Source organism: Centropristis striata, chromosome 15 (genome assembly GCF_030273125.1).
Source record: "Centropristis striata isolate RG_2023a ecotype Rhode Island chromosome 15, C.striata_1.0, whole genome shotgun sequence".
Taxonomy (NCBI): domain Eukaryota; kingdom Metazoa; phylum Chordata; class Actinopteri; order Perciformes; family Serranidae; genus Centropristis; species Centropristis striata.
The window spans coordinates 36035647-36062241 of record NC_081531.1 but is presented as its reverse complement, the minus strand read 5'-3'; the positions used below and the strand labels follow the sequence as shown (position 1 = coordinate 36062241).

Here is a 26595-nt window from a genome sequence, read left to right as displayed (position 1 = left end):
CAAAAAAAAGGAAACAAAATGACAAAAAAGACACAAATTGACCACAAAATTATAAAAAAGACACAAAATTATTATAAAAAGACACAAAATTACTATAAAAAGACACAAAATGACCAAAAAAAGACACAAAATGACCAAAAAAAAGACACAAAATTACCAAAAAAAAGGAAACAAAATGACCAAAAAAAGACACAAAATTAACAAAAAAAAGACACAAAATTACCAAAAAAAAGGAAACAAAATGACAAAAAAGACACAAATTGACCACAAAATTATAAAAAAAGACACAAAATTATTATAAAAAGACACAAAATTACTATTAAAAGACACAAATTGACCAAAAAAGACACAAAATTACCAAAAAAAAGGAAACAAAATGACCAAAAAAAGACACAAAATGACCAAAAAAAAGACACAAAATTACCAAAAAAAACCCCAAAAAGACTAAAACACATGAGCTCTGCAACACTCTGGTGCAAATAAAGATCAACTTTATTTATCTTTCCCTTTAAGACAGCGTTAGCTGATACAAAGTGCTGTACATGGCAGGACAGACCAACAATAAAAACAATAAAAACAAAGAACAAGCAAAAACAACTAAAACAAAGCGAGTCTCATGCTGGGTAAAACAAAAAACAGTAAATAAAAGTGGGTTTTAAAATTAATCTCAATTTTAAAATTAATCTTAATTTAAATTAATCTCAAAGAACAAATAAAAACAAAAAATAAAACAGAGCAAAGGCTCATGTCAAGTTAAAAGCCAGTGAATAAAAATAAAAACTAAAAAACTAAAACTGTATAAAAACTCAGTTAACAGCTTCTGTTAGACATCCACAACACTGATGCATGCACCATTGATAGGCGGCCAAATAAAACAGACCATTAACTTTTAACAGATTTCTCTGGGTTTGAAAATTGTTGGAAGCTTTTGTGATAATGTAAGCACACAATTCAACAAATATATAACACAGGTGTAGCAACAACAAACCATTCATAATTATTTTTAGACTTCCAGTCCCATTTCTCCACACTGGCGTTGGCAGTTTGTGAATGAACATAATCACAGAAGGTCCTCACAGGTGCAGCAACGGGGACTGTGTTATTTCTGCTTTTATGATAATTTGCAGCTTAAATTTTTGCATACAATGGACCGATCCGCTGTGTGTATGATCTAATGCATCCAGTCTCATCTGCATGTGTTTGTGTCTGGAAAAGGAAAACAAATCCTTTTTTATTTCCAGGCACATGCATCATCAGCCTGGCACGCTGCAGCTCACCTTGTTCTCTGTGGATGTTGGAGAAGGAATGTGAACAGCATACTTCCACGTGTAATACATTATTGTATGGCTTCTGCCACCTGGGCTTCCTTGATGCGCGTTTGATGTGAAACCCAGTCGTAGCAGTCAGCTCTGCTACTTTGAAGAAGGTGTATTGATGAGCATGAATGTTAGATGGATTGTTGTAAAGTGGATTCACATGAAAGCCTTATTATAAATGAAATGAGAGACATTTGAAGAGAAAAGGAGACTCTCACATGCATGCCTAACCCTTGGGAAACAATCGTGGTAGCTAATCCATCTCCGTAAGGTGGAATATGCTTATTTAAACGCTTCAGTCACAAATTCATTTCACACGTTCCTGAGGCTCTGCAAGTGATCACTGAAGAAAAATAGAGGAAACACTCTTTTTCTCACCACTTTATGAACAACATGAAAGGGTGTGAATATCTAATCTGTTTTTCATCTGTTTCTCTCTTCTGCCTGTCACTCTTTTAATGCTCCTTTTCTTTCCTGGTATTTTACTCATCGGGCCTGCTCTCCTTTTCCTTTTTTTAAAAAACATCTGGTAACACTTTACAATAACCAGCTAAATAATGTTTATAGATGGTTTATAAACCAATTATTAACATTAATAAAGTGCTATACATATTTAATCTTAAAAAAATTTCAACCAATTTCTTAAAGGTATATGAATAATTTCAAAAATCATTAATATACTTAATATGGTGTTAAAAATGTGGTAACACTTTACAATAACCATAATTTATAAATGGTAAACAGATAGTTTATTAATGTTTAATCATCATTTATAAACCGTATATAGGCCATTTAGAATTGTAAATACATAATTTATTAATGTTTAACTAACTAAATAATTTATAAATGGCAAATAGATGGTATATTAATGTACGTTTATAGTTACTTTACCATTAACAAACAATTAAATTATAATTATTATGTTATTAATAGCTTTATTTGCAATCATTTTAACATTTTTGGTAACACTTTACAATAACCAACTAAATAATGTTTATAGATGGTTTATAAACCAATTATTAACATGAATAAAGTGCTATACATATTTAATCTTTAAAAAATTTCAACCAATTTCTTAAAGGTATATGAATAATTTCAAAAATCATTAATATACTTAATATGGTGTTAAAAATGTTAAAATGATTGCAAATAAAACTATTAATGACATATTTATTATAATTTAATTGTTTGTTAATGGTAAAGTAACTATAAACGTACATTAATATACCATCTATTTGCCATTTATAAATTATTTAGTTAGTTAAACATTAATAAATTATGTATTTACAATTCTAAATGGCCTATATACGGTTTATAAATGATGATTAAACATTAATAAACTATCTGTTTACCATTTATAAATGATGGTTTTTTTGTAAAGTGTTGCCAAACATCTTTCTCACCCTTTTTCCTTATCTTTCAGGCATCGGTACCCAGGATGGAAGTGCGAAAAAGGATGAGGATTACAAGGGCAAGTCCCAGAGGCAGGTCCAGTTCAACCCGGGTCAGACCACAGCCGTGTGGCGGGTCCGGATCCTGACTGATGGGAAGTACGAGCAGGCGGAGACCTTCCAGATTTTGCTGTCGGAGCCGGTGATGGGGGTGATGGAGTTCCCTGTCACAGCAACAGTCGAGATCCTGGATCCCAATGACGGTCAGTTCTTTATCTGCACTCACACACAAACCAGGTTCATCTAATAACAAACATCTTCTGTGGTGACACTTGGTACGTTAACATGTTGTAGCGGCTCTGTACTCTCTCTCCCTGTCGTGCGTTGTGTAATTTTATGGCGAGACGAAGAGATCCAATCGTTTATTCTGGTCATTTATTCTGGTACAGGAGCAGTCAAATCAGTTGCATCTCTCTCACACACATAACATCTGAAAAATATTCAATTAAAATTTAAAATTCATTGCTGTGCAATGTAAACAAAGAAAAACATACAAACAAAACACCGGCATGATGAGCTACAGCGTTACAGCATTACAGCGCTACAGCATTACAGTGTTACAGCACTACAGCATTACAGCATTACAGCGCTACAGCGTTACAGCGTTACTGCGCTACATCGCTACATCGTTACAGCGCTACAGCGTTACAGCATTACAGCGCTACAGCGTTACAGCATTACAGCGTTACAGCATTACAGCATTACAGCGCTACAGCGTTACATCGTTACAGCGTTACAGCATTACAGCATTACAGCGCTACAGCGTTACAGCGTTACTGCGCTACATCGCTACATCGTTACAGCGCTACAGCGTTACAGCATTACAGCGCTACAGCGTTACAGCGTTACAGCATTACAGCGCTACAGCGCTACAGCGTTACAGCATTACAGCGTTACAGCATTACTGCGCTACAGCGTTACAGCATTACAGCGTTACAGCATTACAGCGTTACTGCGCTACATCGCTACATCGTTACAGTGTTACAGCGCTACAGCATTACAGCATTACAGCATTACAGCATTACAGCACTACAGCACTACATCGTTACAGCATTACTGCGCTACAGCATTACAGCGTTACAGCGCTACAGCATTACAGCGCTACAGCATTACAGCGCTACAGCATTATATCGTTACAGCGCTACAGCATTACAGCGCTACAGCGGTCAAAAAACCGTTTGCCCTTCCGGGTCAACACCTGCCCAAAGAGAGTAAACAATCCCACCGATATGCACCTGAGCTCCCCAGGTAACAGCACAGCGACCCCACACACACATTGACCAAACACATTCAGCTCCTACTAGCATCATGCTAGCGCTCGTCCCCAAAGCCCACAAAGACCCTCCTGCCCTCGCTGCAAGACAACGCTCTGCCCAGCAGCCTCTGATCTGTTCCATGCTCCGTGTGAAGCCCAGAAAGAAACTTTTTTCAGTACATCTCGGTACTTCAGTCCATTGACAAGATGAAGGATGTTAAGGTTTTTCATCACTTCGAGCATAAAAACTGTTTCGTGATCGCTCAAATAATGCATTCTCCCATTGCTGCTCTCCCTGTTGACTGGACCACAGATATAAAACATGGAACTGCTCCCACTCATGTTTAACAATATATGGCTTCAGCTACGAAAGAAACCTGATTACTGTAAGCAGAATACTGTGTTTATCTGATTTCTCACAATCCAATCACGACTTTTATCCAATAAAGAATATCTGTTTATGCTGTTTACATAAGCACTTGAATACTCTGGTAACTCCAAAAATCAGATAATAATGGGGGTTTGTCCGCATTTAAATATCAATAGGCTATAAAATCTGAGATGTATTATTAATTTTTGCACTTTTAGTCTGAATACTAGAGGATTTTCAGTACTGGAAGTGGCAGAATTATTGGCATTAGAGACATTCATGTTGGATGCCCAGTTTCTGTCTTTGGTTTATAAATGAAACTCATTCTCTGTTTCCCCTGATAAATATGTATTATGTATATATATTCAATGTTGTGTCTTCATTTTATTTGATATCAATTAATAAGAGTAAACAGCTTTTGTGGAGAGACATTATTGAGGATTAAAAATACAAGTTAATAGAAGATATCCAAAGCAGACATGTTTGTTCTGCCCACCTGAACAGACACGGTGATATTTCTGACATTTATAATTCACAGCACACAAAATCCCAACCGCCACTCAAGCCTCGCTGTTACAAAGCTGTGAAAAATACATATCCCTTTACCGTATATTACATTTGTTGTGTGAAGCATCAGTCAACTTGACACACAGAGAATGAAGAATTGTCAATATAAAGAGTCTCCTGTAGATAGAGAGTCATGTCACATTTCTCCTCCAGGAGCCAGGAGGAGAAATGTCACATGACAGCCATGAGATTTGTTGTGGGGATGATTGTGTTTTGTGTTCTTACACTCACTGAAAATACAGCGCTTATTTCTAAAACCCAATATTAAAAAAGCTGTATAATTACAGCTACTTTTTTAGCTATTTGTCCATTACCATGGAGCCAACTCAAAGGATGCCAGACAGATTAGACATTGCTGTTTAGCAGTCCAACACTAATGGTTAAAATCCTCCTCCAGACGTTTTAAAGTATGAAAAATACTCTGCTATGATTAATATTTTTGATAAACATGGTTTCCTTGAAGAGTAAAAAACATTGAGAAGGGGCTGGAGGCACATCTGCTCTTCATCTCTCAGAGTCTGGATCTAAACTCTGCTCCACCCACCACCACTGCTTGGTGAAATAGCAGTGCCAGCTGTGGGTTTATGTAGTCATACACTGTAAAAAATGTCTGTAGATTTTACGGTGAAAAACTGCTAAACCATGACAGTAAAAGTCCATAAAATGATGAATGAGTTAATTCAGTTTCAGTAAAAATGAAACACCGTAAATGTATATATCAGCCAAAACAGTATTTTTATTTTTTTATTTTTTTTAAAAATACATTACTCCACTCCGCTGTGTTTGTAGCAAAAAAAAATACTGTAATATATATACAAGTCATCGCTGTAATTTTTGCATTTATCTTTTGTACTTTTGTATCTTTTGTATCTTTTGTAACTGATAAATGTACTAAACACTATATCTCTAACAGAAATAGACTGTAATATTTAATGGTAAAATCTTTAATTTATGCGGCATTTATAAAGTATTTTCTTGTCAATTATATGGCAGAACAGCGTTTCTTTTAAAGAAAAAACTTTTTTATTCATACAATAAAAAATGTAATAAAATGGCAATCTTAAACGTGAAATCACCAGTGCTAATATCATTTTACCGTAATATTAAAAAAAGTTATACCGTATTTATTAGGGTAAAGTTCTGGCAACCACAGCTGCCGGTTTTTTACCGTAAAAACAACAGGGTTTTTTTTTACAGTGCAGCTTCATGCAACCCTTTCTGGCGTATTTTCTCCAAGGGGAGATTCAGCCTTACACATCTGAACCTCCAGACTCTGAAGAGGATCTGCTGTGCACCAAAATTGGCGACTAGCAGACGTACCGAAAAGGAAGGTGTAGTTAGTTGATTGTTGAATGAATGAATGATTTATTTCAAATATGCAACAACAATACAATAATAATAATGCATCAACAGGAGTCAGCCCTATTAGTCAGGCGGCTTAGCCAAATAAAGGGGACACGTCGGACAAAAGCACCAAATTTTTTCCACATGCTCTCTATCACCATAAGTTTCAATTTTTGGTAGGAGCCACTTCATCAAGATTATGGATCGGAGATGGCAGCCATATAAAGTCTATGAGAAACTCTATATCTTCTGAGCCAATTAGAAGGTCAATCTGGGTGTCAAAATATACATTTTCTGTGTCAAGGAATCATTTAAAGCTATTGAGAATATCACTAGATAATTATTTGATCAAATTGATATGTTCATTTTCACCCAGACTGGTAGGTCTTCAAGTGCTGCAGCAGGAATCCTGAGCTGAAAATGAATCTATGTTCACGGGAGAGAGCGGATTAGCTGCAATGTACACTGCTCAAAAAAAAATCAAGGGAACGCTTTAATCTCATGTCAGATCTCTAGTGATATTCTCAATAGCTTTAAATGATTCCTTTACCCAGAAAATGCATATTTTGACACCAAGATTGACCTTCTAAGTGGATTGGAAGATATATTGGTTCTCATAGACTTTATATGGCTGCCATCTCCGATCCACAATTTTGATGAAGTGGCTCCTACCAAAAATTTAAACCTATGGTGATAGAGAGCATGTGGAAGAAATTTGGTGCTTTTGTCTGGCGTGTCCCCTTTATTCTTAAATCTGGTCCTAAGCTGCCTGACTATAGTGACTCCTGCACTGATAAGGCCGCCAAGCACTCTATAAAATGCCATAACATATTTGAAAAGGGGTGGGAAGAAGTGTGGGGGCCAGAGTTTGACAGAGTTTGGTGATGTAAGGCTGCTCAGCCATGGAAACCTCTTCCATGAAGCTCCCACTACACAGTTTTTATGCTCACATTAATGCCAGTGGAAGTTCAGAACTCTTCAAGAGTTTCTTCTGCTTCGTGGCTGAGTTGCTCTTGTTCCTAAACGCTTCCACTTTCTAATAATATCATTTACACTTGACCGTTGAATATCCAACATGGATGAAAGTTTTGCACACAGTGACTCAACCCTATCTGCTGCAATGTTACAGTGTGTTTTGAATGTATAGTGCACAGACATCTATCTTTACAGTAGAGAAATGTGAAAACATCTCTCTAACAACAAACCTTTCACGGATACAAGTCTGTATAGTCAAGATCTGACAAAAATACAAGAAAAAACACATTTCTAAGTGTAGAGGCACTTTAAATAGAAGTGTCTTAGACACAAAACCTCAGTCTTTTTTGGTTTTTCTCCTAAATAGTTTGTAATCTGACATTTTCCCTCACCTCCTCTTTTGTGTCTTTGCCTTCAAATTGAAGTGCTAATGGAATATTGAATAGTGCGACAAACTGGCTGCTCTGCTCAATCAAGGCCAGATATACTCTTCTGCAGCTTTCACATTCAGATTTTTTTGTATGGTATGAGTATTACTCCTCTCCTCAGTGCAACTTTTAAGTAATTATAGATGTGCAACAAAGATGGAAACACTGAAGCCTCCATTACAGTGATGCACAACAGCTGCTCTCATCACTCCCTCCGTCTCTCATTTGTCTTCTCGGTCTTTTTTTTTCACTGTGCTGTTATCTCTCTCTCTCCCACTCACATTCTCCCTCCTCAATCTATCCTCCCCTGTGGGTTAATTATGGTGTGTGTGGAGGGCAGGGGCTGGTTTGTTTTCTGTCATCTCCAGGGATTGTCTAATGTGACAGAGATGTGCCACTCTGTACTCTAATGGGCCAGTGAAGCTTTAGCTATGCTTGTGGCGTTAGCTGTACTCCAGCTTCTGCCTTTAATGATGAAGACTGGCTTTGTCTGGTCTTCTGGTTAGCCGGAGATTCCCGTCCCGTGAGGATATGTCAGCTAGGCTAATAGCTTTAGAGGAGGAGAGAGGATCGCTAAGCTTTAACCAAAAGTGTTCAACAGGAATTAAGTAACAAGCTAAGTTTGCTCCAACAGCACGGACACTCTTGTTTTTCTGCACAAATGCCTGGAGATCTTCTTTATTGTTTTTCTTTTTGTTTTAGTTGTAAAAATGCACAGCCTCCAACACCCCTCTGTATTAGCCTGTTGCTACTTTTATTAATAATGAAGAGTGGTTGCCTGTGGTGCATCCACTTTCAGTGCTGCAGCAGGCACAAACTCTTTTTAATTACAGGGTGCGATAGCCGAGCTTTCCTCCTGCAAAACTTTGCGACTTTCTTCATATATAATCCATGCACAGTGCTGATTGAAGATGAAGGTGGCAGCCTGCTGTTTGACTGTTTGCTGCAAGCACCAGCAGCATCTCACTACAGAAAGTGATCTCTCCCTTGCTTCCTCTCTATAGTGGGGATGCTATATATCAGTAGAGCTGTTGCTCTCTCTGCTGCTTTGCACCAAGGTCACTCCACTAAATGATGAAGAGGTGTTTTCTGCTTTGTAATTCTTTTGTCTTTTGAGATTGCAAGGCCAGCTGCAGTCGAGCACATCCTTGTGTAATTATGAGAGCTTTGTCTCAGTTAGGATGTAAAAGCTCTTGACTAATGTAAAATGCATCAAACGGGAAACTGCATCATGAGCGTGCTGCTGCTTTCTCTGGGTAGTTCTATCAACTGCAGGTCTCTACAGGATGTTTTGCTTTACATTTTCAGTTTCATCTCGAGCTGGTAGCTCATGAAAATGACCAGTTTTATTAGCTTGTAAAGAGTAAAATGGAACAACAATAACATGCTAGAAACAGAGAAAAAATCCCTGCATGTATAGAATATTCATGAAATGATCAATAATGGAAATGTTCTAAGGCATATATAAACAGATTTTGTTTTTATTTTGGCAAGATCAGGTGCAAGTTTTTCACTATTTTAGCACCCTCTGAAAAAGCATCTGTTTTTTATTTATTTTACTCCCTATGAATGTTTTAAGATGACTCTGTGTTTATTCTCCAGGAGGTGAACTTGACCCACTTGGCGGAAAATTTGCTTTTCTAATTCGTGGGTGGATTTAGCGCCACTAGAAGAGTGAAGTGTGAGGTGAAATGTGAAAGAACTGTGAGGACAGTAGGTTTGTGTGTGGAGAGAGAGAAGAACATCAGGGTGTAGCAGCATGTGTGTGTGTGTGTGTTCTTGTACTTCCTACATTGTGAGGACCGGAACACGTTTTTAACCAACAGAGTGAGGACATTTTTGCAAAGTGAGGACATTTCGGCCAGTCCTCACTTCTTTAAAGGCTTTTTTGAGATTTCAGACTTTGTTTTAAGGGTTAAAGGTTACATGATAATGATAATTAACTGAAACTGTATTGTGTGGTTACAAAACTAACTAAAATTATAGTGAAAATGTCCTTCGTTTTCGTCTTTGTCAACTTTTTTCATACATAATGAAGATGGATCAGACAAAGGAAATAAAGGCAAAATTTACTGTGACCTCTTTTAATCTCCCACCCAACAAATACCCCATTACAAAACACTACAACTAATAAAAACTAATCTAAAACTAAAGCATTTTGAAAAAAATACTAAACTAAAACTAGCAAAAACTAATGAAAAATCCAAAACTATTATAACCTTGCAAGGGAATTCACTGTTCCAATGAGGGTCCTCACAAAGATAGAAGTACAAGAATGTGTGTGTGTGTGTGTGTGTGTGTGTGTGAGGTAAGCAGCGGACCCTAATCCCCTGCTATGAGTCCCTGTACCCCCCTGGGGAGTGACAGATTGTGGGCAGCAACAGAAAGAAGAAATGGAAGAGAGGGGAGAAGATTGAGAGGAGAGAGAACGATTTAGGGAGAGTTACCGTAAGAGAAGAGAAACATTCAACCCCCCGCGGTGCCAAAGATTGTCTTATGTTGATGACTTCATCCCAAAGAGTCATTTCAGGTGTTGATCTGGTTTTTTTTACGCCTGGTGTTGAATCAAACATCCAAATCAGGTTTTTTACTGATTTTTCACACTCAAGCAGTTACCTTTTTTTTTTTTTTTTAAACTTTCTTTTTATTGATTTTTCAGTGAAAAAACAACATGGTCTCACAGAAATCCGTGGAATAGCCACGGATTCGCTCAAATTTCCGTGAAACTGACACGGATTTGGCTACAATGCAAGTTAATGCCAGTCATATCCCGTGGCTATTCCAACATACAAAGTGATTATGTACATTCACTGAGTGAATATTTAGAAAATAAAACATATATTTCTCGCTACAAATGTGATCAAAATCCATTTTTATGCAGAAACTAAGTCAAAATATTGATTTTTTCACTAAAAATGAGAGAACTGTCCGCCATGTTTTTTGTTCTGACCGCCGGGACCTTGAAAGTCACGTGACTTGGAACAAACCAATAGGAACAAATATCCATGGAATAGCCACGGGATATGACTGTCATTAACTTGCATTGTAGCGAAATCCGTGTCAGTTTCACGGAAATTTGAGCGATTCTGTGGCTATTCCACGGATTTCTGTGAGACCAGGTTGTGAAAAAAATAAGCACAAACATTTAATTATACACACAGAACAGGTACATCAGACAGGGTCATCCATAAATACAGCAAAATACAATGGCAGGTTTTGTTCTAAACAAATTGCTGACAGGTTATCCACAAGGTCACCGGTACAAAAATAAAATAAAAAAAAAACCCATAACAAGCGGAAATGGAATTTGTATATACATATTTATACTAGGGGAGAAACGCTCCTGTCCCAGGGGAAAAATACAATAATATAAAATAAAAAGATTTTGCCACACAGAATATGTAATCACCTCTCATATATGTAGTCCCTCCATTTCTTCCAGTATTGGTCCCCTTTTTCAGTCCTGTATCTCAGGGAATATGTTAACATTTCCATATTATAGATTTGTTCAACTATTCCTATCCAGTCTGAAATTGTTGGACACTCCTTGCTTAGCCAAAGCAGTTACCGTTTTAATGTATTTGTTGCACAGTAAGTATCTTAAAGCTCCCATCATTCATTCAGGAGGAGGAGGAGGGACAAAGTGAGAAGAAGATCTGGGACGAGCTGAAGCTCCGTCCACTCTGTTAGTATTTTTATTGGTCCCTGTGCGTCTGTGGAAAATAGCTGCAACATTTATTGTTTCTGTAATGCCAGTAAGTTCTTCGCTTTGATAGATGATGCTTTCACCGGCTCTAAGTCTCTCTCTCAATCACAAACTCTTCTCGGAAAGGAGCAGAGAAAGAGAAAGAGGGAGAGAAAGCTAGCGCTGACCCGTCTGTGTGTAGAGGAGTCGACGTGTGAAACTACCAGCTGATTCCCTTTTTGTGAGATGAACTGAAGTCTTGCATGTGTAATTGTCTGCGACACACCAGGCAGCAAGAAAAACTTCTGGAGGGGTCTCTTTGAAGAGCACCTCTGGTTGCATCAAACTGAAAAAAGTGATGGAGAGTTATTTTTGAATATGAATGCGCACACCACAGGACCACCACTTCAATAGATCTGAATAAAAAAATGTCAGCTGCAGCTCACTAATGCAGCGCCAGAACAAAAGCCTGTATCAGTCCTTGATGGCCTAATGTACTGTGGGTTTTTGCAGATTGTTATACATATCATTACCCTTCTCTTTTTTCCTCTGACTCCCTGCAATAATTCTCTTTTTTTCTCCTCCAAAACAGAGTCTACAGTGTTCTTCCCAGAGCAGATCCACTCAGTGGAGGAAGATGTTGGAGAGCTTTTCATCCCGGTGCACCGCAGTGGAGACATCAGCCAGGAGCTCATGGTGGTCTGCTTCACTCAGCAGGGTACAGACTCGCCTTTTTCACCTCATCTAACCCGTTTACCCTCAGCGTACCGCGCCTGCCTGTCGGCTCTCTGCTCAGACTCATCATATTAGTAGAAAAAAGGTTATTTTTTAAGGCTTACGACAATTTTTTTGACATTATATCCTGTATTCAGGACTATACTTAACATGTTTAGTGCATGAATTGGTAACACTTTACAATAAACATCTAAGTGATGTTTATAGATGGTTTATAAACCAATTATTATTAACCATTTACCAAATTCTATGCATATTTAATCTTTAAATGTTTTCAAGCAATTTCTTAAAGGTATAAGAATAAGAAGAAAACCGTATATAGGCCATTTAGAATTGTAAATACATAATTTATTAATGTTTAACTAACTAAATAATTTATAAATGGCAAATAGATGGTATATTAATGTACGTTTATAGTTACTTTACCATTAACAAACAATTAAGTTAAAATTATTATGTTATTAATAGCTTTATTTGCAATCATTTTAACATTTTTGGTAACACTTTACAATAACCAACTAAATATTGTTTATAGATGGTTTATAAACCAATTATTATTAACCATTTACCAAATTCTATGCATATTTAATCTTTAAATGTTTTCAAGCAATTTCTTAAAGGTATAAGAATCATTTTGAAATCATTTACATACTTAATATGGTGTTAAAAATGTTATAATGACTGTAAAGCTATTAATAAACTAATAATTATGTTTGTTTATGGTAAAGTAATCTATTTGGCATTTATAAATTATAGTTCAACATTATTACATTTTCTATTCACCATTCTAAATGGCCTATATACGGTTTATAAATGATGATTAAACATTAATAAACTACATGTTTACCATCTATAAATGATGGTTATTGTAAAGTGTTACCCATAAATTAAGCATAAATAAACTTATTTTATGTAACTCAGATTGTCATACATCGGTAACACTTTACAATAACCTTCTAAGTAATGTTTATAGATGGTTTATAAACCAACTATTAACCATTTACAAAGTGCTATACATATTTAATCTTTAAATGGTTTCAACCAATTTCTTAAAGCTATATGAATCATTTCTAAATCATAACAATAATCATTAACATACTAAATATGGTGTTAAAAATGTAATAATGAGTGAAACTAAAACTATTAATAAACTATTAACTATAATTTAATTGTTTGTTAATGGTAAATTAATTATAAACTTACATTAATATACCATCTATTTGTCATTTATGAATAATGTAGTTAGTTTAACAGTAATAAATTATGTAATTACCATTCTAAATGGTCTATAAACGGTTTATAAATGATGATTAAACATTAATAAACTATCTGTTTACCATTTATAAATGATGGTTATTGTAAAGTGTTACCCATACATCGAAACAGCTTTAGACACGTAAAGCGTAAATCACTCATTACTCAGTCAATTTGAAAATGTTTTAATCACTGCACCAGAGATTCTGCCTTTAAATCTGGTGTCTATGTTATCTGGATGTGATGTTAATGTTCCCGTGTGTAGGTGGAGTGTCAGGTGCACCTGTCTCACCTTTCCTGTGTGACAAGAATAATTAAATCTCTTTAAAACGCAGTTAACACCCTGGAAAACATGCAATTCACTCCACATTTACATGCACACAACTAAAAAGTAGCAGCATAATCCCAGTGCTGTCACAATCAGCTGTGTGTCTGATAGTTTATGTGAATAATGTGCAGCAGGTTAGAGTGTAGTGTATTTTATATATATTCAGTTAAATCCCATGAAATACATTAAGACCAATGAGGGGATAATGCGTACTGATTTGTCTGATGGAGGCACTATTATTAAATGTTAAAGGTGTTCTGGCATTAAAGCTGACTGACATGATGGCATGCTGTAATTACACTGAATTTTATAAAAATGAAAGAGAAGCTGATGTTAACCTGATAACATGCTCAACTCCCTCGAATTTTCTAAATTTCATCAAACCTTTTTCGTTTTTCACATCAAATTCAGCAAAATATGAATATATATGGTTCAAACACACTGTTGCATTATGCCGTTTGTTAGCCGTGAGCTAACATAAGCTAACAATTAAAGTTGTTTTAATCACAAAAAGCTACTATTACTTCCTCTCGCTAAACAAATGCAGCTTTCAAAATAAGAGCACGGAATCCACCACAGAATTTACAAGAAGACTGTCAAAATAAGATGCCTTAAATAAAACCTACAAGAACCCTTATTCTTCTTTACAATAATTAATTAAAGTAGGCAATGATTAAGATCAGTGTATATGATGGAATAGTGGCATTAGAATGTGTGAGAGGCACCAAATTTGGGCTTTTATGTAAAAAAAATGATCCAGAGGGAAATGCCCCCTTAGCCAGCTATTTTTCCATATCACCCACACCTAACCTCGTCATTATTTCAAAGAGGAATTTCTTTATTTTTCAGCCTGGACCATATGGCCCCATGGTTTTGTCTCTAAGTGACTAATGGGGATAGCACTTTTGGAAATTGTTCCAGGATTGAGAGAGAAAGTGCTGCAGCTGTAAATCCAACTAGAGTGTAATCACGCAGGGCAACTTCTCACTAGTGTAGCTCCATTAAAAGTGCTTGTTTCTACCACTGACGGGCTCAGATTGTTATTTTAACAATCTGTCTGACGGCATTATGGAAGAAGAGAAGTTGCTATTATCCTGCCATGCTTTTGACAGGTCCACATAGTAATACATTGGAAGAGGATTTCTTCTCCTCTTTATCTGGCAGTAGTCATTATCTGGTCTTAAAGGTGCAGTGATTGGACCTGGGGGTGAAAATCCATTTGTAGCCACAGCTTCAGCCTGTCTGTATCCAACAAAGGTACAATTTCTTTGTACGATCCGGAAATGTGCAAACACAAAACCATTGTTTTTATTAAAAATCTTTTAGATAACACAAACTTTCTGTACTCCGACACAACAAACTTTCTCACTCATGTTTCCGTTGTTGTCTTCCTGCAACAAGACTTCTCCATCTTTCTATAATCTTGCCTGACACTTAAAATAACAATCTGTCAGTGGGAACAACAACACAGGCACAAAAACATGGGAAAATAGGCTGAAGGGCTGAAAAATCCTGAAATCCCTATTTTGAAATAAGATATGCTGTCTGAAAAACTGCTATATGTACCAAGGGATCACATCTTCTGATTTCTTTTACAAATACGTTATGTTTTAATGATGTATTCTTTAAATGCAGTGGCGGGCGGTGCATTTCACACTTAGGCCTTCAGTGATGTCCAACTTAGTCAATAAATACCTTTCATTATGCAGCATTTATAACACCAGGACTAGAGAGTAGTTAGAAACACACTTAAGCACTACTAGGCATGGCATCACCTCAGTTGTATACAAAATGGGCTATTATCCGGCGCATCAGCAATTAAAACATTTCTGGTATGCTACTGTCAAAACTTAAAAATAAAAAGTTTTATTAAATGAGTCCACAAAGAATATGCAAGCTTTAACAAGATTGTACAATACATTGCAAAATCGCAGTTTAATATCAGAAAGACACTAACAAGACGGCCATACTTTGGCGACAGCGACACAATAAACAAGTCTCTTTGTAAAAAAACTTTTTCATGTCAAAACGTGACGTATCACGACTTTCTGTGACCTGTTGCTGTGAGTACAACCACACAGCTGCGCCAACGCGCCAGATTATTAACATACCGTTAACAGTCCCGGCCCGGTGTGACTCTGTTGATCTGCAGAGCGCTGCCGTGGCTCAAACTAGTTAGTATCCATATTATATATATATATATATATATATATATATATATATATATATATATATATATATAATATCCAATCACAGGACGCGTAAATGTCACGTTCAACGTGAGGCCAGCTAGAGGGCCTTACTGACACAACTCGTGATCTGATTGGCTATCGCAACTATCTATCAACTGTATTTGCCCGTTCACTTACCATGTGTTCAGACCGGACGCGTAGCGAATTTTCGCGTCGTCGTTGAATTTACTCGCGTCACTCGCGCGAGTAAATAACTCGCGAATTTTCGCCCAAGAGACTATTTAGCGCCAAATAATTCCCTCCATTTCATTCTGTCATCAACCATGGCTGACATAGCGTCCCTGTACCTGCTCTGGAAGTCCGAGATACGTCGGAAAACACGCCGTCGTGTCTGGGTGAGTGACATCATCCGGAGGCGCACTCAGCACCGGTTGCGGTAGGAGGGTGATGATGTGTCAAAAAGCTCGGGAAGCCCACAGACCGCAACAATAAGTTGCTCCTCCATTTTTCCGGAATAGGCGGGTTCCCGGGATGCATGACGTCACTGTCGTCCAGAATCTCAACGCTGATAGGCTGTCCCGACACAGCGTCACGCGAATATTTCGCCAAAGTTTAATTTATTGAACTCACGCGAATTCGCGTTGTTTCATTCGCGTCAATCGCGGCATTCGCGTCGCGTAAAACCCGCGATTCGCGCCGCCGGCAAAAATTTGCGTCTATTCGCGTGTTTGCATTGACTTTGTATGTAATCTTGTCGCGCGAAATATTCGCTACGCGTCCAGTCTGAACACACCAGTGCACAGACGCCCGCATTGTTGATTCTGAAGGCCCGGGCAGATTTCATACAGCCTGGCAACATAAGATAGCTGAATTCTGATTGGATAAAAACTCTAACCTAAAAACAACAGCACTGGAAGGAGCATAATATGACATGAGGAGAATATGAATACTTTTAGATATTTAGGGAAAGTAAATGAAAAATTAAATTAACCTTTATCATAATCATGATCATGATTTCTGGTTATGTTAGGCCAGCAGAGACTGACGGCCCACCACTGTTTAAATGCGAAGTAGCTTTCATTAACTCACTGTTACCTCTCTTTTATTCTGAAGGTTCTGCCACAGGGACGATCCCCACCACCGTCCTCTCGTACTCGGACTACATCTCCCGTCCGGAGGAGCACGGCAGCGTCCTTCGCTTTGACAAGGACGAGAGGGAGAAGAAGTGCCGCGTGGTGATTATCGACGACTCTCTGTACGAGGCAGAAGAGAGCTTTAACGTCACTCTGTCACTGCCTGTTGGGGGCCGACTGGGAATGCATTACCCCACCACCAAAGTCAACATCTTGGAGGATATGGATGATGGTGAGGCATGCTGATTCTTTTCCCTCCTTCTGTTTCCATCTCCAGTGATCTTTCTCTTTCTCTGCAAGTTAAAACACCTTTATAGAGCAAAAGTTTCCCTTCAAATGTGATGCACCCGAATCACACGGATGAGAGGTTTTGGTGAACTTTTCAAAAGGTCTTTTGCCTGCAAAGAGACGCTGAGAAGATTAAATTTATTTCTGCTTGGATGTGTTGGATTTTAAGGTTAAACAGCCCATCATGCATGTAAACACAGAGTTAGGGTGTCCGCAGTGCCAGGCGGCCTGCTGGATTGTTGTTGTCAGAGGCTTTCTATAATTTATATAATTAAGCTTATTTACAGGTTTTGTGGCTGCTGCAGCATGTTGGAAACACCCTGACATGTGGAATCAAACTCCTGTCTCACCGTCAATCAGACACTTTTTAATTAAAGTCAACATTCAAACGAGAGTCCAGTGGGAACTACATTATGTAGACATGTCCCTGTTATGCTTTCATCCTGTTCGAACATCATATGGACAAAGTAGATTATATCTTATGACAAGCAGAGAAATGTGGAGGTGATTTATCATGGGAGCAACAAACCTGCAGGGAAATACGGTACGTTATTCTGATCTGCAGGCAGTTTTTTTACTATTCTGCACTGATTTACTTTGTAGATTTAGCAAGATTTTTTTTTTTTTTTTTAAACTTTATTTTTATTGATTTTTCAGTGAAATACAGAACACAAACATATAATTATACACAGAGAACAGGAACATCAGACAGGGTCATCCATGGCAAAATACAATGGCAGGTTTTATCCTAAACAAAGGGCTGGCAGAAATCAGAACTTTAAGGCACCCACAGTTCTTTAGTCTCTCTCGGTCCAGTGACACAAAATACCTTCGTCTGTGCTGTCCACAAGGTCACTGGTACAAAAAATAAAATAAAAAAGAACCCCATAGCAAGCGGAAATGGAATATTTATACTAGGGGAGAAACGCTCCTGAGCCAGGGGAAAAATACAATAATATAAAATAAAAAGATTTTGCCACATAGAATATGTAATCACCTCTCATACATGTAGTCCCTCCATTTCTTCCAGTATTGGTCCCCTTTTTCAGTACTGTATCTCAGGGAAAATGTTAACATTTCCATGTTATAAATTTCTTTAACTATTCCTATCCAGTCTGAAATTGGCGGACACTCCTTGCTTAGCCATTTCCTGGTTATTGCCTTTTTGCTACTAGCCAATAATATTTGTAATAGGTATCGGTCTTGTTTATTTATCTTAGTTGGTATGTTTCCTAAATATATAACACTGAAACTGAGATCAGGCTGCAAATTGATTATTGAATTGATTGCTGCTATTATGTCTTCCCAATAAGATGAAATTATAGGACATTCCCAGAATATGTGAAAATGGCCAGCTGACATATTACCACATCCTCTCCAACATTGTACTTGAGCTGGGTTATTGGTCTGTAAACTTTTGATTCTGGGAGTTATAAAGAATCTTAGGATGTTTTTCCATGTGAATTCCCTCCACAGATCTGAGCTAGAGCTAAATCCTTGAGATTAGTTTACTGCTCAGGTTTCCTTCGTAGGCTTTAGCAAATATCTCTATCAGGTTCATTCCTTCGTCTCCAATTGTAGATTTAGCAAGATTGAACGCCTTTGCATGAGGTTTTTCTTTAGGTTAAATGCCATGCTATAGATTGTAACAGCAAAAAAATTCATGCTTTTTTCCCCCAGATACGAGGTGAGATAAATATGGGTCTAATTCCGTAAATATGAAGAACTGGTTGACTTTGCATCATTAGAGGCTTATAGATTGTGTCCTTACTCACACTGGCTCTCATACAGGCTTATCAGCTCACCCACCCATCTGGCATCAAACTAGAGGAATGCAAAGTGGAAAAATTGCCCTGGTTTCCTGTTAGTAAAATCCTAGTCAGCCAATATTTTAAGATGAGGACAAACATATCATCTAAAAGAATAAAATCGAATTGACCTACATCCAGTCCAGCTGAGTGTAAATGACTTGTTTTCACTCGCTGCAGTGCTCCAGATCTATAAACATGATGCTGCCCTGAATTTATTATTTCATCTTCCCTGTTTGACTGTTCTCCTGCCTTGGATATTAAAAAACTGAAGTTGTTACTAGTCATATTCTGTAGCAGGAAATGAGGGTCTACTTTCGTTGCCACACTAAAAAAAAATAACTAAAACTTTCTTGGGGCGGTTTTCGACAGAGCATTGGGAGGGATTTAATTACATTTATTTAATTTGGCATGTTGATTAAAGCGCTGACTGGATTCCATCAGGGCGGAAAAATAGTAACAACAGGTTGATTACACCTGCTACTCTGAATGGAAACTGGAAATTAAGGATATTACATATGATTGGCAAAAAATCAGAGCCACTATAATTATTTAACAAGATTATTCATAAACTTTGGAAACATTATGCATTCATTGAACTAAAAAAAACACTGGGTTTTTAACTGGTATATAATATATAATTAAATTGTAAACTGTAAAAAATAAAAAATAGAAAAAATGTATATGATATTAATATACATCTGAAAAAAAAAAAAAAAATATATATATATAAGATCAACATAAAAAAAGATCAGTTATGATGCGATATAAGTGCACTTTCACAACCCACCAAAAATGTTCAATATATTGAAATAAAATAAAAGATATTAGAGCAAAATAAACAAGTAAAATAAAAATAGATAAAATAGAATAAAATGCAACTGTATGTTTAATTGCAATACCAAAATCTATTTAAAACATATATTCAACCATTTTGGTGAACTATATTTAACATATTCCACTTAATTACTCAAAACCAGCTTGTTATTATTACCATTAGAAGCTTAAATTGTAACTGAAAATAACATTTGATTATTTTGATTATCTATATCAGCTGTTCTCAACCGTGGGGTCGAGACCCCAATTGGGGTCGCGAGATGATTTCTGGGGGTCGCCAAATCATTTTGTGTTTAAGTGTTAATGGGTTAATGTGTTTTCGTCTTTTTGGTCACTTAATTTCTTTTTTTGGTAATTTTGTGGGTTTTTTTGGTAATTTTGTGTCTTGTTTTTGTCATTTTGTGGTCAATTTGTGTCTTTTTTGGTCATTTTGTTTCCTTTTTGGTCATTTTGTGTCTTTTTTTAGTCATTTTGTGTCTTTTTTGGTAATTGTTTTTCTTTTTTGGGTTATTTTGTTTCTTTTTTTGGTCATTTTGTGTCTTTTTTGGTCATTTTGTGTGTTTTTTTGTTAATTTAGTGTCTTTTATTTGGTCATTTTGTGTATTTTCTGGTCATTTTGTGTCTTTTTTTGGTCATTTGTTTACTTTTTTTGGTCATTTTGTTTCTTTTTTGGGTGATCTGAACTGTGTGTGTGAGATTGTGTTCAGTGAGCGGGGGTCGTGGACAACATGCATGTTAAATTGGGCGTCGCGACTCAAAAAGGTTGAGAACTACTGATCTATATAGATCCTTTCACAGACTATTTTTCTCTCACTCTTCCTTTATATATTGACATAAATTGTTGGCATAAAAAAAAAAACACTGCCAGACTCCAGAGTGGGATAAATAAAATTATGACGACTTACAACTGAGATCTCATTTAGGGCTACAAAACAATTGTGCCAAATTGAATGTGTGCGTGTGTGTTTGTGTGTGAATGGAGGCATCGGGGGGCTAGTTAACAAGAAACATGACACACTGTCTGATTGTTAGTGTATTGTCAGAAGACTTCAGTCGTGGTGCTGAGTTCAAAGGAATGGAAATGTGTTTGTGAAAGCCCGACTCCAGTGAGAGATGATGTGTCATTTTGAGCCTCCCAGAGGATAATACACCGTCTGACAGCGCTCTAATACCTGCAGCAGCCAGTCAAACTGCACCCTCCTCCACTCTAATACCGCTCTCAGAGGAGAAAACAAACGGTACGCCACACGCTCGGTGTTTACCTGTGCACGTGGCTTTCTCTGTGTGTGTGTGTGTGTGTGCGCCAAGTTAATACTGGACCTCAAGTTCTGCATCAAAGGTACACTGTAAAAAAGGTTTGTAGAAATAACAGTAAATCTCTGTCAAATACATCAGAAATAGGGCATAAAATGAAAAATTGTACATCACCGTATTAGACACTTTTAATTACCGTAAATCAAAGAATAGCGCAAAACTTTTACTTTTTTCTGTCATAAACTGGAAGAAACACACAGTTTTGCTGTAAAATATAACATTTTCATGCTAAATTTATGGAGAAATACCATGATGTGGGAATGAATGAAACTAATTAAATTGCTGAATATAATACTCTGTGTTTAAAAATGATTTATTTCCTGAATAATTACTATTATGTTCATTTTCATATGATAAAGGTAATCTTTTAGGCTAAACCACTTCAACCAAACTTTGTTTTGTTGGCTCAGCACAATTAATTTATGTACTTCACTATTTTAAAAAGTAGTTGTAACTACCCTATTAAATAAAGTAACTCTTAATAATATCATACACGTTTAAATGGCCCAAGAAAATTACATTAGTATGTTATAATTACCCTTACAAATCTAGTTGGACTGACCCCTGGTAATTAATTTACAGTAACGCAAATACATCATGATGACCCGACATATTTACATTTTGTTCACTCAACAAAACTGTTTCTCGCTAAATTAAAGCATTTTATTTAGGTGGAAATTATTTCCATAATTTTATTTCGTTCTGGGAACAAGTTATTTTTTTGAGTGTGTTTACTTGTGCACGTGGCTTTCTGTGTGTGTGTGTGTGTGTGTGTGTACGCCAGCCAAGTTAATACTGGACCTCAAGTTCTGCATCAAAGGTAAGTGGTGAGAAAAGCACAAGATCAGAAGTTCTCAACCTTTTTGAGTCGCGACCCCCAATTTAACATGCATGTTGTCCACGACCCCCGCTCACTGAACACAATCTCACACGCACAGTTCAGATCACCCAAAAAAAGAAACAAAATGACCAAAAAAAGTAAGCAAATGACCAAAAAAGACACAAAATGACCAGAAAAGACACAAAATGACCAAAAAAAGACACAAAATTAACAAAAAACACACAAAATGACCAAAAAAGACACAAAATTACCAAAAAAGACACAAAATTACCAAAAAAAGAAACAAAATAACCCAAAAAAGACACAAAATGACTAAAAAAAGACACAAAATGACCAAAAAGGAAACAAAATGACCAAAAAAGACACAAATTGACCACAAAATGACAAAAACAAGACACAAAATTACCAAAAAAAGACATTAAATGACCAAAAAGACTAAAACACATGAACACTTTAACACAGTGGAGACAGAGCTGACTTCCAAAATGATTTGGCGACCCCCAGAAATCATCTCGCGACCCCATTTGGGGTCCCGACCCCAAGGTTGTTTACTTGTGCACGTGGCTTTCTGTGTGTGTGTGTGTGTGTACCCCGGCCAAGTTAATATTGGACCTCAAGTTCTGCATCAAAGGTAAGTGGTGAGAAAAGCACTTGTAAAAAAAAAAAACTGTGAGTGTGACTGCTGGTTCTCTCTCTAGCCCCATTTTCCTTCCCCCAGGTCAAAGTCAAGTTCAGTCTGTTCTCTTTCCATCTATTTCTCCACCACACACACACTCACTCAATCACACTTTCTCTCACTTAAAAAAAAAAAAAAGACCCAGGGGTGTCTGCTAGATTTGGTGCTTTATCAGATTAAACTCTACAGTACCTGTCTCCCTGAGCTTTGGGCTCCGCATGGCTGCACACTCTGACTCAAAGTGAGTGTTGTCATCTCCGTGTACCCTGCCGAGGAGAGAGGACACTCAGACTCTCTCAGCCGGCTGCATATGGCCTCAGCTCAGCTGCTGGAATTGTAGATTAGCTCAGAGTATTTCTTGGAAGCCCAGTCCTTCATTTCAATATTAGGCTTGGTAACGCTCCCGCAGCAGCAAGAATTGCTCGTTTGTACATTATGGCCTCGCTGCAGATAAAAAGTGTGCGATTTTTTTCCACTTCAGGAGATTCATTGCTGCAGATTTAGAACTGGAGGTGTTTAGTTTCCCCTGTTGTCATTCTTAACCCATAAGAACCCAGACCCAGTTATCCTTAAAGGAAAATTATAGGGGATATACTAGGGGTGCAGCATATCGTATTGTTCACGATAATATCGGTATATTTTTTTTATGGTTAAAAAAAATTCACATCATATATATGATATTGGCAACATTCCTACCGAATTAAATACTATGAACTAGTACGGGCATTATGCCGTTTGTTAGCCACGAGCTAACATTAGCTAACAATTAAAGTTGTTTTAATCACAAAAAGCTACTTACGCCCTGTTGCTAAACACATGTAGCTTTCAAAATAAGAGCACAGTATGTTAAGAGAATCCACCACAGAATTTAGGAGAAGACTGTCAAAATAAGATGCCTTAAATAAAACATACAAGAACCTTTATTCTCCTTTACAAAATTTAAAATATAAAATATGCCCCCGGAACCCCTGAATGCTTATTTTTATTATTTGCTCATACTCAAGAGTCAAGAGTAAATATTTTGTATTTGGCAGCTGTTGAGATTTGCACTTTAAACCAAATTTTAGATTTTTATTTATTTATACAGACGGGGAAAAAAATCATATTTTCTATATCTTTTTAAGCATTTCCTAATATCGTCAAGAATATCGTTATCGCAAAAATAGCCTGAAATATCGTGATAATCTTTTATGGCCATATCGCTCAGGGCTAGGATATACCACAGACCAAGTGAACCACATAGAACACATTTCTGATGTTTAAAAAAAAAAAATTCGACCCCTAAATGTCAAAGATGTGATGTGACATATAGCCTACGTTACATTGGGCGTTTATGGTATTTATGTTTCTGATATTTCTTATTTTAAAATAAAAAACTAGACACATTTTCTGCTTACAGAAACACAAATTTGCCTTTTTTTCTTTAGCATCTCCACAACCTATATCAAAATTGTGACATTAATAGTGCTGTTTAACAACAAATTTTTCAGATTTGTTTTTAAGTAACAAAATAATAATAAATCAAAAATAAATAAAAAAAAATTAGTTTGCATCTCCATAACATATATCAAAATGGTGACTTTAATTTGTTCAGGAAATATGGTCAGAACAAGTTAAATGCAAAACAGGTCATCCTATTAATGGATTAGAATTGTTAAATGGTTTTTAACTTAGCCTTGTAACAAAAATAAGCTTTTTGAAATTAGCTACTTTTTCACTTTTCTGTTTCCAGTCACAGCCACATTTTGGAGAAGTCACTTCCTGTCACAGTCACATGATCACCTCACCAGGGTGTATGTGTCTCTTAGGGATTTAATGAGTTAATGTGAAGCATGCCATTTTCTACTGCATATCCTCAGTAGGTGTACAAGTATCAAATCGTTTTAAGATAAAGTCATTTTCCTTCAAGGTTCATTTGTTTATTGTCATTCAAAAACATGATTTCCCATGAAGAGAATGAGGTTTGCACTAAACGTAATAAAATTACAGTAAAGTGCGTTGATAAGAATAAGACTCAGGCTGAAATAGTCATATAAAATTAAAGTGGACATAAAAACCTCCTATCTAAGAATCTATAAAAGAGCATCTAAAAAACAGCAGCATAGTGTTCATAGCTGCAGCAATAGAAGTTTATCCTTCTTAATGTTGCCTGCAGTTACACACAGCATAATACTTAAAAAAGGAAAGGAAATAGTCAACAATTTTCACATTAGCTTCTAATTAAAGAAGAAAAGAAATAAAATAATTGTCAGTATCACCACATGTTGTTCCCAACCCTTTTGTGCCTAAAACTCAAAACAAACAGTGTAATTATAGAGTCTCTCAATCAAAATAATAATAACAAAATACAGTTTCATTTTGGTCCAGCTGCAGCCTTTAGTCAGCTCACGTCACTGTTCATCACTCAGGAGACGGATGATCTGCAGAGGTCTGTTCCCCTTTTCAGAACCACTGCAGCTGCTGAAACTAAACTAGACCAAAGTAAAAACTGATGCAAACACTGAATAAAGCAGTTTCACATTTAAAATTTGTGTTTTTTTAATGCTATTTGTCTGAATGATGGCTTATATTTGCTTAGCTTGTTTTTCTGATAAGTTATTATCCGTCTGATGACTGAAAGCCTTCATGTAGTTAAAAACGACTCTAAAACGACAATATGTAAAAACATTTGAAACATTTGAAAAACAACAACAACAAACAAAAGGGACTTTAAAATGGATAAAAAGTCAATTTATTGATTGATTGATTGATTGATTGAGAATTTATTTGAACACAAAATAAAAGATGAACATTTAAAAACAAACAAACAACAATAAATACAAGACAACAACACAACATGAAACAACAACAAGACTCAACACTTATTTGTGTTCAAAAGGAGCCAAAGCTTATTAAATCCTTCTCCCTATGTTAATTTACTATATTCAGTTATATAACAACAGTAATATTTATATATATGTATGTATAACACATTATAAACTCATTATTACCATTATTAACACACATAACTTGTTATTAACTTACAAACACATAAGTACACATACACCCATGTAGTCATAATGAGACAACAATGAACAAACAAACAACAATAACACACAAAAAAGAAAAAATAGTAACAACATTTAAAAAATAATAATTAATAAAATAATTTATGATAGCTTCTGGCAGACAGCTACAACACTAAAGCCTTTAACAGACAACCAGTGCTATCACACCACTAGCATGAATAAAATTACAGATTTCTCTCGCTTCGAAAATTGTTGGAAACATTTGGAGTGGTGTAAATACACAACTCAACAAAAATTACATAGATCTACCGTTTTAAGACAATTTAATGCAGGATAAAGGAAAGGAAAATATAATTATAAAGGAAAAAACACACTTAATGCTCCAGGGTAATATTTACAGACAATTTTGTCTTTTTTTTTGTTCTTTTCTCTCTCAAAAGCAGCGTCCTTTCTTCAGAGGACAGCTGAGAATGCTCTGTAAACTGTGTTTAGAGGCGCTAGCATCAGTTAGCCGCTAGCATCAGTTAGCCGCTAGCTTTCGCTAATGACCGAATTTCCCAACAAAGAAATAAGAGTTATCAGAACTATTGTCCCTTGTTGTGAACCCCAACTTAAAGATATAAGTAACAACAACTCACCAACTTGTTTTTGAGCAGACAACTGGCTTCCTTTGTTGTGCTAACTTACATTATTGCCCTAAAAGTCAATAATTTATATTTCCAAGTTTTACCAACTTAAATCACTGTTTTAGGCCAATAAAAGTTTGAAAAAGTTGGCTTTTTTGCAGTGT

General features: G+C 36.4%; 1 protein-coding gene across 1 annotated transcript in view; it reads left to right on the top strand.

Annotated features, from left to right (window-relative positions):
- LOC131986474 (FRAS1-related extracellular matrix protein 2-like) overlaps nt 1-26595 on the top strand; it is a 125471-nt gene that overhangs the window by 52330 nt on the left and 46546 nt on the right. Inside the window, exons 4-6 of the mRNA XM_059351450.1 lie at nt 2740-2970; nt 11984-12109; nt 17014-17265. Coding sequence (XP_059207433.1) covers nt 2740-2970; nt 11984-12109; nt 17014-17265 — 609 coding nt within the window. The remainder of the gene's footprint in view (nt 1-2739; nt 2971-11983; nt 12110-17013; nt 17266-26595) is intronic.